The following is an 11,148-nucleotide window of genomic DNA, read 5'->3' as shown; positions in this document are numbered from 1 at the left end:
TATCAAAAAATCTCCGCAGCTATGCGGGTGATTGCATATGGTATTCCGGCTGACTATGTCAGGCGAAGATACTCCAATTGAGTCAGTGCATAGGTTTGCGAAAGTGATCATCCGTGTCTTTGGTCATGTCTATCTTGGTGTACCCAACGAGGAAGACACAAAAAAATTGATGGCAACAAATGAGAAGCGAGGTTGGCCCGGCATGCTAGGAAGCGTTTATTGCATGCATTGGACTTGGAAAAACTGCCCGAAGGCATGGCACGGGTAGTATTGTGGCAAGTCTCGTGATGCAACAATTGTGCTAGAGGCCATAACATCCGAGGATTTATGGATTTGGCATTGTTTTTCTGGTATGTCAGGTACTCTCAATGATATCAATGTGTTGCAACGGTCTCACTTGTTTGCTAGACTTGCTAGTGGTGATGCTCATGCTTGCAACTTCACGGTGAATGGGCATGAGTACACAAAGGGGTACTATCTTGCAGATGGTATTTACCCTTCTTGGCGTACATTTTTCAAGAGCATAAAAAAATCCAAAACTAGAAAGGATATTGAATTTGCAAAGGTACAAGAGGCTGCCCGAAAATATATTGAAAGAGCCTTCGGGGTTTTGCAATCTAGATTTGCCATTGTTCGTGGTCCTGCTCGTTTATGGGACAAGAAAACCCTGAGCAACATCATGACATGTTGTGTGATTCTTTACAACATGATCATCGAAGATGAGGGACATGAACTTGGTGTTCTTCTACGACAATGTCGGTAGTTGTATGAAGCTAACTAGAGACCCTGACCGCATACAAGCATTCCTTCAGACATACCGGCAGATTGAAGATGCAAACACCCAACATCAGCTTCAGGAGGATCTCATTGAGCACCATTAGCAGAGTCATGGCCAAAGGCATTGAACACCATTGACAAAGGCACCGGCCAATTTTACATTCATTTTACTTAATTCATGTGTGATCGGTATCATTGTTGTATTCGGGACAATTGTTGTATTGAGTTACTCCCTCCGTCCCGAAAAAGTTGTCCACGGTGTAGTACATTGGCATTTTTACAAAAAGGACCTCTCACTTTTAAACATCACACTAATTACCCCCTCTCCTTCTTCCTCCATCCCCCGTCGCCCGCGGCAGCACCGTCGGGCGTCGGCACCCAGCCCCAGCCACCGTTGCAGCGCCCCTGCCCACCTGCGCCGCCGCCCGCCTGCGGCGCCCCTGTGCACCTGCGCCTCCGCTTCTACTCACCTGCGCCACCCGCCGGAGGAGAGCTGCGGCTTCTGCTCCTCCACGCACTCGACCAGGTCATGCGACGCCCTCTAGCAGGCCATGCGCCGCCCACGAGCAGTTCCTACACCGCCCAGGAGCCGGCCAACTAGCCCACCGACGAGCAGGACTTCCGCCGCCCACGAGCAGGACCTCCGCCGCCCACTCGGAGGACCTCCACCGGCCACGGGCAGGAACTTCGTCGCCCACCCACGAGCAGGACCATCGCCAGTTCGCCACCCAAGACACAGCTTGTCGGCCCCGACTCCGCCGCCTAACGGCGCCGTGCTGATCCGCTTCGGCCACCAGGCTGGTCCGCTTGGCCGCCGGCTGCTAGTGGTGGTCGCGGTGGTGGACGCCTCTACTGCCACCGTTGCTGCTTGTGGGCGACGCCGACGCCCCCGATCCCCCCACCCCACCACTATTGCGGACGGTTGGTACTCCAATCCCCGTCCCCGCCCCCGCCTCCACTGAACTCTTTGTGATCCTGAAATTTATTGTTGCTGTCCTCCCGATTATCCTGAAATTTCGTGTTGCAGTTCGTGTTGGTTGCTAACCTCCTGATGATGTTGTCCAATTGTTCTCCTGTTGTCCAATTGTCCTCCTGTTAAATGTCAGGTTGACTGTTAATGTCAGGTTCATTGTCAGGTTCAAAATAGACACCAAATGTCAATGTCAGGTTCATCTTACTCTAAATTGATGCATTAAGTGTGTAGATCATCCAATAGGTGTTCAGTGTTGAAGAAAAGTGAAAACTGAAACATACTCCAATGTTATTTCTTGCAAAAACTGAAAACATTCAGTACTCCAGTATTGAAGAAATTCAGGAGTATTTCTTGTTATACAAAAACTGAGAATGATGATGATCATTGCAAAATCAAAATAAGTGGACATACACTGCATATTGATGAAAATTCAGTGAACACACATGGAGTATGCAAACTTTATTGATAAAAATGCACAGCACAAACGAATACCGGAATTATGCATCTTCCCAACATCATGCAGAACCCAAGTAAAATGGGAATTTTGTTCACAGGTCATGCATGCTCTGTTGGAACCTGAATTTTGTTCACAGGTTATTCAACACAAGTAAAATGGGAAAAATCTTCTTGTTATTCAACACAAGCAAAGAGTACCAACAAATTCTCTGAATGAACATTTCTAAACAATTTACACAGGTGACAAGATTTACCAAGTTGCATTTCAGGCTTATGACGAAGCTACTCCAACAGTTAGGAATTTTGCCTGCATGCAGTATTAATCAGGGTTTAGAATTGGAGGTCACAAGGAAACGATTACAGAATGAAAATTCAGTGAGTAAATAAGATTACAGAATAAGAATAAGAATAGGGGCTTGGGGATGTTCCTCTGAATTTTGGTGTGTCATGTTTCTTTAAGGAATGACCATCTACTTTTAATCTCTCAGAATAAGATTACAAAAAAGTCAGTTTGATGTACTAGAATATGATCGTGTTCAGTAGTGATCACTGCTTGTCAAGGAGTAGTTTGATGTTGATCATAGTCTTACTTTTCAGTGAGCTCTGTTTTGTGCAAATAGTGTCATGGTGTGCTACTGAAAACTGTTAAAAAGACCAATAAAAATAAAAATGGAGATGATCTAATAGGTCGTTGCTCATGATGTGTCCAGTAATCATGTGTCCAGTAATCATTGCTCAGGAATAGGAGGGCCATCATGTTCCTCTAGTTACCAAAATGAACAAGGAGTACTTTTAATCTCTACTTTTCCCTTTCTTGGTTTCTTTGCTTTTTGTCTAGGATTCTTCATGGTTTTCTTGTTATGATTATATGCTAACAATTCATCTTTGTGTATACTCTTGTTATGAGATCAGACAGGAGCACACAACTATGGATTTGAACGAGGAGGATGAAGCTCAACAAGAAGAACAAGCTCAGCAAGGTGGCACTATTGATTTGAACTTGATCCCGGAAGAGGAGGATGAAGCTCAACAAGAAGAACAAGCTCAGCAAGGTGGCACTTTTGATTTTAACTTGATCCCGGAAGAGAAGGATGAAGACATTGAATTGAATTGGTTTCCTGAAGAGGAAGAAGCTCAAGAGGTATAAGAAGATGCATTAGTGGAAGAAGCTCAGGAGGCACAAGAAGATGCATTAGTGGAAGAAGCTCAAGAGGCACAAGAAGATGCAAAAGTGGGAGAAGCTCAAGAAGCTGATGCACAAGGCAACCCAAGAGGGAAGGACCTGACAGACAAGGAGAGATATGGTGTTTACTTTGCTCTGCGAGTAATCGAGCTTAGAGATGGACAAGTTCACCTGTATGACAGGGTGCTCATTGCGACTATGCTGAATGTTCACCTACGAACAGTTACAAGAATATGGAATCTAGCCAAAAGACAACTTGCAGCAGGCCAAGAAGTTGATGTTTCAAGCAAGAAGAATAACAATGGTAGGAAGAGGAAAGAACTAGATCTGTCGAGAACAGCTACAATCCCTTTGAACAAAAGAAGAACAATCTGTTCTCTTGCAAGGTGTTTAGGTGTTCCCCGATCAACCCTACATGACCAATTTCAGTTGCAAGAGTTGAAACGCATCACGAGCACCATCAAACCCACCCTCAAGCCACATAACAAGATAGCGAGACTAAAGTTCTGCCTATCCATGATGGATGAAAGATGGATATCAAGTCCTTGGCCTAGTTTCAAGCCAATGACAAATATGGTCCACATCGATGAGAAATGGTATGACATGACCCGAGTGAAGAGTAGCTACTACGTACTGCCTGGAGAAGAACAACCAAATCGAACTGTGCACAATACTCATAGCATTGGGAAGGTAATGTTTCTAACAGCTGTGGCCAAACCTCGCTACAATGAAGATGGGGAGATGACATTTGATGGAAAGCTTAGCATTTGGCCGTTCGTGGTAGAGACCGAGGCGCAACGAACAAGCCACAACAGAGATAGGGGACAATAGAGTTGAGGCTGGTCAAAGTTACTAGACCTGTGTGCAGAGATTACCTGATCAATAAAGTAATCCCTGCCATTCAAGACAAATGGCCTGACGGTGACGAGGACACAACGATCTTCATTCAACAAGATAATGCAACACCGCATGTCCTCCCTAATGATGCTGGTTTTCTAGAAGCCGTGGCACAGATAGATCTGGATATTCGACTATTGCAACAACCACTGAACAGCCCTGAGCTCAATGTTCTAGATCATTATTTCCACTGCTCCCTCCAATCCCTAACCGACTGCAGAGCGCCTATGAATATACAGGAACTGGTACAGGGTGTAGAGGAGGAGTTTGAGAACTACGATGCCCATAAGCTGTTCAAAAGCTTTATGATGTTGCAAGCAGTCATGGTGGAAGTGATGAAAGATCAAGGAGGAAACAATTACAAGATGCCGCATCTGCATAAGGAACATCTACAGAATGTTGGAGAGGAAATAATCGGTGTATACTACAGTCCTGAGCTAATTACTGACAACAAGGCCATTATAGAACAAGCAAATGAGTAGTTAGAGAGAGGAAAAAAGAAAGGGGAAGGGAAAAGGAAAAGAAAGGATAGGAGTATGTGATGTGTCATGTGTCATGTGTATGTGTTGTGTCATGTGTATGGCTTGTGTCATGTGTATGTATTGTGTCATGTGTTCAATGAGAAAGGATAGAAGTATTTGGATTTATTTGAATTTAGTTAAAATGACAACAGTTTTCAGTTTTGACAACAGTATAACATATTGTCAGTTTTCACAGTGTGTGTGGTTGCTGTGGAGCAAACTACACACATTTATTTTCTACTCCAGCAGATGTGCTGGAACATTTATTCCCACCTCCACCACCATCTTGTCAGTTTGACAGTGTGTGTATGGAGTAGTTTTGACAGCAGTATAACCACTCATTCAAAATGAGGAACAACAAATTACTCTAGTAATGCTCCAATAGTATCATTCTGATGTATGTCAATCAGTATCTTATTCTAAACAATCTTGGATTTATTTACAATAGTAATTCCGATTCGCTTAATTCTGTCTGGGAGCTACAGCCAAGAGTAATTTGATGGAGTAAGAAAAATTTGATGGTAGCTTAGCTACAACCAAGAGTAATTTGATTCGGTGTACAAACAGAAAAATGCCAAGACTGTATCTAATTTGATTAAGTGTTAAGAACTTGAGCTCCTTACCGAAAACATAATGTACAACAGTTTGGCCACGAGTTTGAAATCACATGAATATTTTGACACTATACACTTATTTCTCGAAATGGTGCCATGGCAGCCATTTCTATTGCTTCATGCCAGTACAACAATCAAGGATTGAAAACTCAGTACACTGTGTACTCCAATTTTTCTACTCCTGTCAGTCCAACAATGCAAAATGTTCAATTCCTGGAAGTAGAATGATAAAATGTGTGGTTCTGAACTCGAAAATTATTCAGGTGTGGTTTTTTTTTTCCTTTTTTCAGTTTCAGCAGAACTTGAATCTAGCAGTCTGAAGCATTTTGAAATAATGAAAAAACACTTGATTGCAGTCTGAAACAATGACAAAATTACTTGCCACATCATGAAACAAATGACAAAATTACTTGAAAAGGAGTACTCCATTTATCTACCTCTGTCATGAAAGGAGCACTAGACAGCAGCAGTAGTACACTAAGTACTGTTGGCTGCCCTCTAACTAATTCATTCATGGATGATTTTAATCACTGACTCATCCTGCTAGATCCATCACTAAAACTAATTAGTAATTTGATTTATCTGACATTTGCTAGTTGAGAATAAATGTTCACTCTTATCTCACATTTGCTAGTTGAAATGCATAAATTCAGTTGTTCAAGTTTCAGTCTAAGCTAGAATTTCTAGTTTACACACAGATGTTGTCAGGCCAAGTGTGATGCCCTAGTGAGACTGAGGTTGCAGCCAATTAGGTAAAAATAGGATGAGCTGCTGAAGAAATTAGCCAATTAGCCCATTGTGTCCCCAAGTGTGATCCCCTAGTTACACACAGATGTGGTCAGGCCAAGTGTGATCCCCTAGTGAGATTTGTCTGCCATGTTTTGCTAACTGAAGAAATACCAGTTGGCCGGCATGCAGTCTTAAGCAAATGTCAGAAGCAGCAAATTTCAGTAAAAAAATCAGTTTTGACACATAAATCATGGAGGGGAATTGAAGGAGGGAAGCTTAACCTGCCAAGAAGACGCCACTGTCGTCGTCGAGCTCGCAGTACAGTATGTGTAGGGATGGTGGAGCTCGCAGTACAGAAGACGTCTCCGCCGCCGTCGAGCTCGCCATCGAGCTTGCTGTCGTCGGGCTCGTCGGCTACGTCTCTCGCCGTCTGGCCTCGCAGCCACCATATCAGCCTCGCCGGCGCCGGATCTGAAGCAGCCGGAGCAGAGCGCGGAGGTCACTAGGGAGGGGGGAAGCTAGGAGAGGAAGGCAAGCTGGAGCTGCGCGAGCAGGAGAGAGCGGCGGAGGAGGCAGTTGCGGCGGCGTTGGCGGTGGTGGAGCGGGGCAGCTGCGGCTTCTGTTGGAGGAGGTCGGAAAAATCGAGGCTTCTCCTCGCTCGGGGAAGCAACGCGGCGGAGGAAGAGGGGAACAAGGAGGGAGAGCAGAGCAGGGAGCTGCGCGGGGAATCTCCGGCGACGCGAGCAGAAGCTTCTTGGGGAGCCGAGCAGAGTGCTCCGGCAAGGGAGAGGAGCAGGGGGAACCGGCGGGGAGAGGAGCGGGGGTGGGGGAGTGCGTCGTTTGTCGGGAATACAGTGAGGGGATTTTCGCAAAATTACCAGAGACAACTTTTCCCAGACGAAGGGAGTATTAGTTTTATTCGGTGATTTAAATAATTATTGTAATTTGGATTCATAATATTCACATTTTATGTTATTTGAATTCATATTACTGTGTAAATTATGCGTCAAATTCAGAAAAAACCACGCGTTTCGCGGGCTGCAGCCGAACAAACCCCGCATAGTCTGTTCCGCTACGTGCAGTCTGTTCGGCCGCAGCCCGCACAAGCCAGCAAACCGCGTTTTCCTCAAACTGTAACTGTAATCGTGTATAAGGGTCAGCGATATAAGAGTTCAGCAAATCGCGTTTTGAAGGTACACTAGACTGAGAGCTGTGTTGCTGATATGACGGTACCAAAACACAGGCAGCTCGCATTTCTTGATTGCGTATATAGTTGTCAATTTGCACACGAGTTGCCTTGCCAAATATACCGGAAAAGTTCACAGCATCTGGAGCTACAAAATCGGTTTGGTCCCACTGTTCCAAAAAAAATCAAACACGAAGTTCCTGTATCTTGGAACAGTTCTCTGGAAATGATACAGGCACAACAAATCCAAAATTGACAGCTAAAAAAATAATATTGCCTGTATCATTTTCCCTCAAATTTTAGTAACAACTTAAATAGAGCACAAGAAAATGTCAGGGACTATGATTCTTCATTCTTGGCCACCAATCTAATGTTCTTCCCATCCACAGAAAACCTGGAGCTCGAAGCTATCTACAATAAACGAAACAGTACCATTGCATCAGTGAGCAAGAGTCCAAACTAGGAGAAAATAGGTACTCCCACCGTCCCGAATTACTTGTCGCTCAAACGGATGTATCTAGCACTGAAATACATCTAGATACATCCATTTGAGCGACAAGTAATTCCAGACAGAGCAAGTATTTAACTGCAATTTTATCTTTCATGCTAATTACCTTGTCCATCAACAGAGCATGCAGCTGCTCCTTATCTTTCAACAGACCACATTCTAAAACTTCCCTGATAACTAGCTTTTGTAGCTTCTTTAACTTCATAGCTCCATCCGAATTCTGTAAGAAAACATCAGCTTAACTGTAACACCAGGTAGGAACAGAAAATTGACAAAAGCAACATCGAATATAGCTTTACCGTCTCTAGTATCTTCGTAATAATTTTCTTCCACTTGATTTTCTGCTTCTTAATATCTTGATGATTGGCACCATTGACCAGTTCTTCTGCAGCACTTTTGCTCTTTGTTTTGAGTTCCGCTTCTCCATTTTCAGATTGTATCGCCTCTCCAGTCTTCAAGTTCGATGAATTTTGTCTTTTTGCATTATCTGGCTCCTCCGAGGTTGTGCTATCTGTTCTCTTTCTCTTCACAACATCCTTGTCAGCATCTCTTTCACTGTCAGCACCCTTCCCGTCATTTAGTTCTGTAGATGCTGTTGTTGGTGCTCCACCAGTTTCCTTGTCGCTTGGAGTTTGTTCAGCTCCATCTTCTTGCTTCTGAGAAGCATGAAAGGCTTTTGCTTTTGCCCTATGTTTCCTGCCATCAGCATGCCCCAAGAGAGTTTGCTTGCTGGTGGTAGTTGTATTGCATAGGCTGAGATGCAAACCCAGGATAGTTATGTTAGAAGGCATGTTAGTGAAAACTGAGACTGCTTAAGCTGAAATGACCTGACTTCATGGTCAAAAAAGGGATTGATTACTTATCTAAACAGCAAGGACATGAGTGCTCTACACATCTGAAGTTTCCATAATGAAAAGATCCCCAAACTAGGGCGATCATGAAAGGCATTTGCTAATACAATCAATCAACAAAATATAATAAAGAAGTTTGACAGCTTGGGACTTATAAAACTTTCAACATTGCCTTATTTTGGTATGTTCCTATAGGGGCACCGCGTTATTATGCATCAGGCTCACCGCTCATGTATTTCAGAAATGTTCCAGTCAGGCTGTTCGTGAATGGTGACAACAGTACACAACAAACCCAAGTTATGAACATTAATTAAGCATAATATGAACTTCAACGATTTCAAATATATTAGTTCAGAGATACAAATATGGAGCATGGTTTTACTACAGAACCTGCAAATACAATTGTATATATACTGAGGATCATGTTAGCATACCTGCAGAACCAAGGAGGGCGTGTCGACAACCCAACATTGATATCAACATCGGCATTTGGCTTTGGCTTGTCTGGCTTACCCTGTGCATTGCTGGATGGCTTGTTCAGTCCCTTGGGACCATACTTCTCCTGAAATGACAATAGATCAGAGAAATGAGTACCCACAGGACCGATAATTAACTAGCATTTGTTCCAATGTCTCTTACAGAGAACGTCTGAACAACCCATTCAAAATACTGATTTGTGCCCTGAACTAACCCTTCCGTGGTTTACAAACTGGGGATCCAGACAGGCCGACACAACAATTCACATTAAGAAATGTAAGCTAAAAATATACGTATATTAAAAGGCACGCTTAATCGCCCCCAAAGGCTGCAACCTTACACGCCAATTATCCCAATCCAGCAACCAAAAAATACATGTTATCCAAATTGCACGGCCATACATGTCACGCTTCATCCGAATCCTATAAGAGAAAAGTAAATTTCATAACAGGGAGAGAAGCGATGGAACTCACGGCCTCGGAGATGCACTGGGTGTGCGTCTGGACGGTGCCCTGGCCGAAGACTGCGCCGCAGTCGATGCAGGAAAGCTGCACAAAACCGAACCAAACAGTCGCACAATCGCATGTCAGTATCCCAATAAGCAAGCTAAATCCACGCGGGGGGAGTAGAGACGGGAGAGAGAGAGAGAGAGACGGCGCGTCACCTTGTAGGCGGAGCATGAGCGGAAGTGGCCGGCAAGCTTGGGCTTCTTGAGGTTCTCGCCGCAGTCTTCGCACTGAAACCAAACCATTGCGGCGTTCCGGAGGTTTCCGGAATGCGTCTCGGGGCCGGACCGGCAAGGTGCATGCGCTAGGGTTTTTGGCTGCGGGGAGGCGATGCGAGGCAAGAAGAGGTGAAGGGCGCAGTCCAGGGTTTCCCCTGCGGCTGGGGGGTGGAGCATTCATTCTTCCGGGGGAATGGCCCAAGGGCCCATCTACGATCTTGCCATCTTGGGCTGGGCTTTCGCGAGCTAGTCAAGTTTATTTATCAAACACTAGCTACTCCCTCCTTTCCGGTTTAGGCTGGTCATAGTGGAAGTATCATAGACTAGTATCATGCATATGATACTAGTGTATGATACTACATCCATAGTGCATAGTATCATAAATAGTCTCATTTATTGCCATGCATGACACATAGTAGCATAACATTTATTATGTTACGGTATCTACCTATGTTACTATAACCATCTCTCTCTTCTTTAATTGCCTGCCACATAAGCATGTTTGTGAGTCCCAAATGCATGTTACTACTTATGTTACCCCCACTATGGCCAGCCTTATAGGGCTCAATTCAAAAATCTCACCAACCAAGGTAAATGGTGAGTGGTGGAATATTTTTTGTAATTTGCAAAAACACCCAATTAATGCTTTTGTTTTCCTAAAAAAATTATGTTTACCAATGTATTAATTGCAATGCATGCATGCATAAAGTATATGCATTGGTCAATTTTCTCTTAATACTTGCATGCAATGATTTAATGCACCTTGGAATCTGAACATGTGATGGGGAACAACCAAATTGAGCCTTATAAAATGAAAAAACTAAAATTTTGAGATAAGCCCTATAAACCGGAAAGGAGGGAGTATGTCTTAAAACTTGACTAAAAAAACTATGTCTCAAAATTGTCTCAAAAAAACTATGTCTAAAAAAAGTATGTCTCAAAACGATTCTTTAAAAAAATACTATGTCTCAAAATCCCTCGAAAAAGAAAATTATGTCTCAGAAAATAATAATCAAACACTAGCTCCAAAGGCCTATTCACAACTCCCCAGGTTTCTTCTTAAGTGGTTGTTTGGATAAGGCCGATGTCGATGCTAGGCATCAGCCGATCGGCGCCAGCCCCCAACCAGTCGCGTCAGAAACGTCTGATCAGGCAAAATGGCTTTATCCTCCTCGCATCGTGTAAACGAGATGGAGATCCCTCCACCCCGCTTCCTTCCTTCGTCGGCCCAGCCGCGTTCCTCACTTCCTTT

General features: G+C 43.9%; 2 protein-coding genes across 2 annotated transcripts; both read right to left on the bottom strand.

Annotated features, from left to right (window-relative positions):
- Positions 1-911: 911 nt before the first annotated feature.
- On the bottom strand, positions 912-7,035 carry LOC109757497 (uncharacterized). The gene is made up of 3 exons (XM_020316317.4): positions 6,432-7,035; positions 2,461-2,513; positions 912-1,869 (listed from the first exon to the last, which is right to left on the bottom strand). The coding sequence occupies exons 1-3, from the start codon at positions 6,535-6,537 to the stop codon at positions 1,687-1,689; spliced, it is 342 nt and encodes a 113-aa protein (XP_020171906.3). The 5' UTR covers positions 6,538-7,035; the 3' UTR covers positions 912-1,686.
- Positions 7,036-7,423: 388 nt separating this feature from the next.
- LOC109757503 (uncharacterized) lies at positions 7,424-10,062 on the bottom strand. The gene is made up of 6 exons (XM_020316326.4): positions 9,837-10,062; positions 9,646-9,720; positions 9,130-9,257; positions 8,144-8,597; positions 7,951-8,064; positions 7,424-7,747 (listed from the first exon to the last, which is right to left on the bottom strand). Exons 1-6 carry the CDS (start codon positions 9,921-9,923, stop codon positions 7,676-7,678), a joined length of 930 nt encoding a protein of 309 aa, XP_020171915.1. The 5' UTR covers positions 9,924-10,062; the 3' UTR covers positions 7,424-7,675.
- Positions 10,063-11,148: the final 1,086 nt, after the last annotated feature.

The sequence above is a fragment of the Aegilops tauschii genome, chromosome 3, assembly GCF_002575655.3.
Source record: "Aegilops tauschii subsp. strangulata cultivar AL8/78 chromosome 3, Aet v6.0, whole genome shotgun sequence".
In the NCBI taxonomy this organism is placed as follows: domain Eukaryota; kingdom Viridiplantae; phylum Streptophyta; class Magnoliopsida; order Poales; family Poaceae; genus Aegilops; species Aegilops tauschii.
The sequence above is the reverse complement of the archived record's forward strand: the minus strand, read 5'-3'. Positions and strand labels throughout refer to the sequence as shown.

Coding starts and splice junctions, on each gene's coding strand:
- LOC109757497 (XM_020316317.4), bottom strand. CDS start 6,537: ATGGCGAGCTCGACGGCGGCGGAGACGTCTTCTGTACTGCGAGCTCCA. Junction 2,514..6,431: donor CAGTGGCGTCTTCTTGGCAG/GTTAAGCTTCCC, acceptor TACTGCATGCAG/GCAAAATTCCTAACTGTTGG. Junction 1,870..2,460: donor TAAGCCTGAAATGCAACTTG/GTAAATCTTGTC, acceptor GACATTTAACAG/GAGGACAATTGGACAACAGG.
- LOC109757503 (XM_020316326.4), bottom strand. CDS start 9,923: ATGGTTTGGTTTCAGTGCGAAGACTGCGGCGAGAACCTCAAGAAGCCC. Junction 8,598..9,129: donor CGCCCTCCTTGGTTCTGCAG/GTATGCTAACAT, acceptor TTTGCATCTCAG/CCTATGCAATACAACTACCA. Junction 8,065..8,143: donor TTACGAAGATACTAGAGACG/GTAAAGCTATAT, acceptor GTTTTCTTACAG/AATTCGGATGGAGCTATGAA.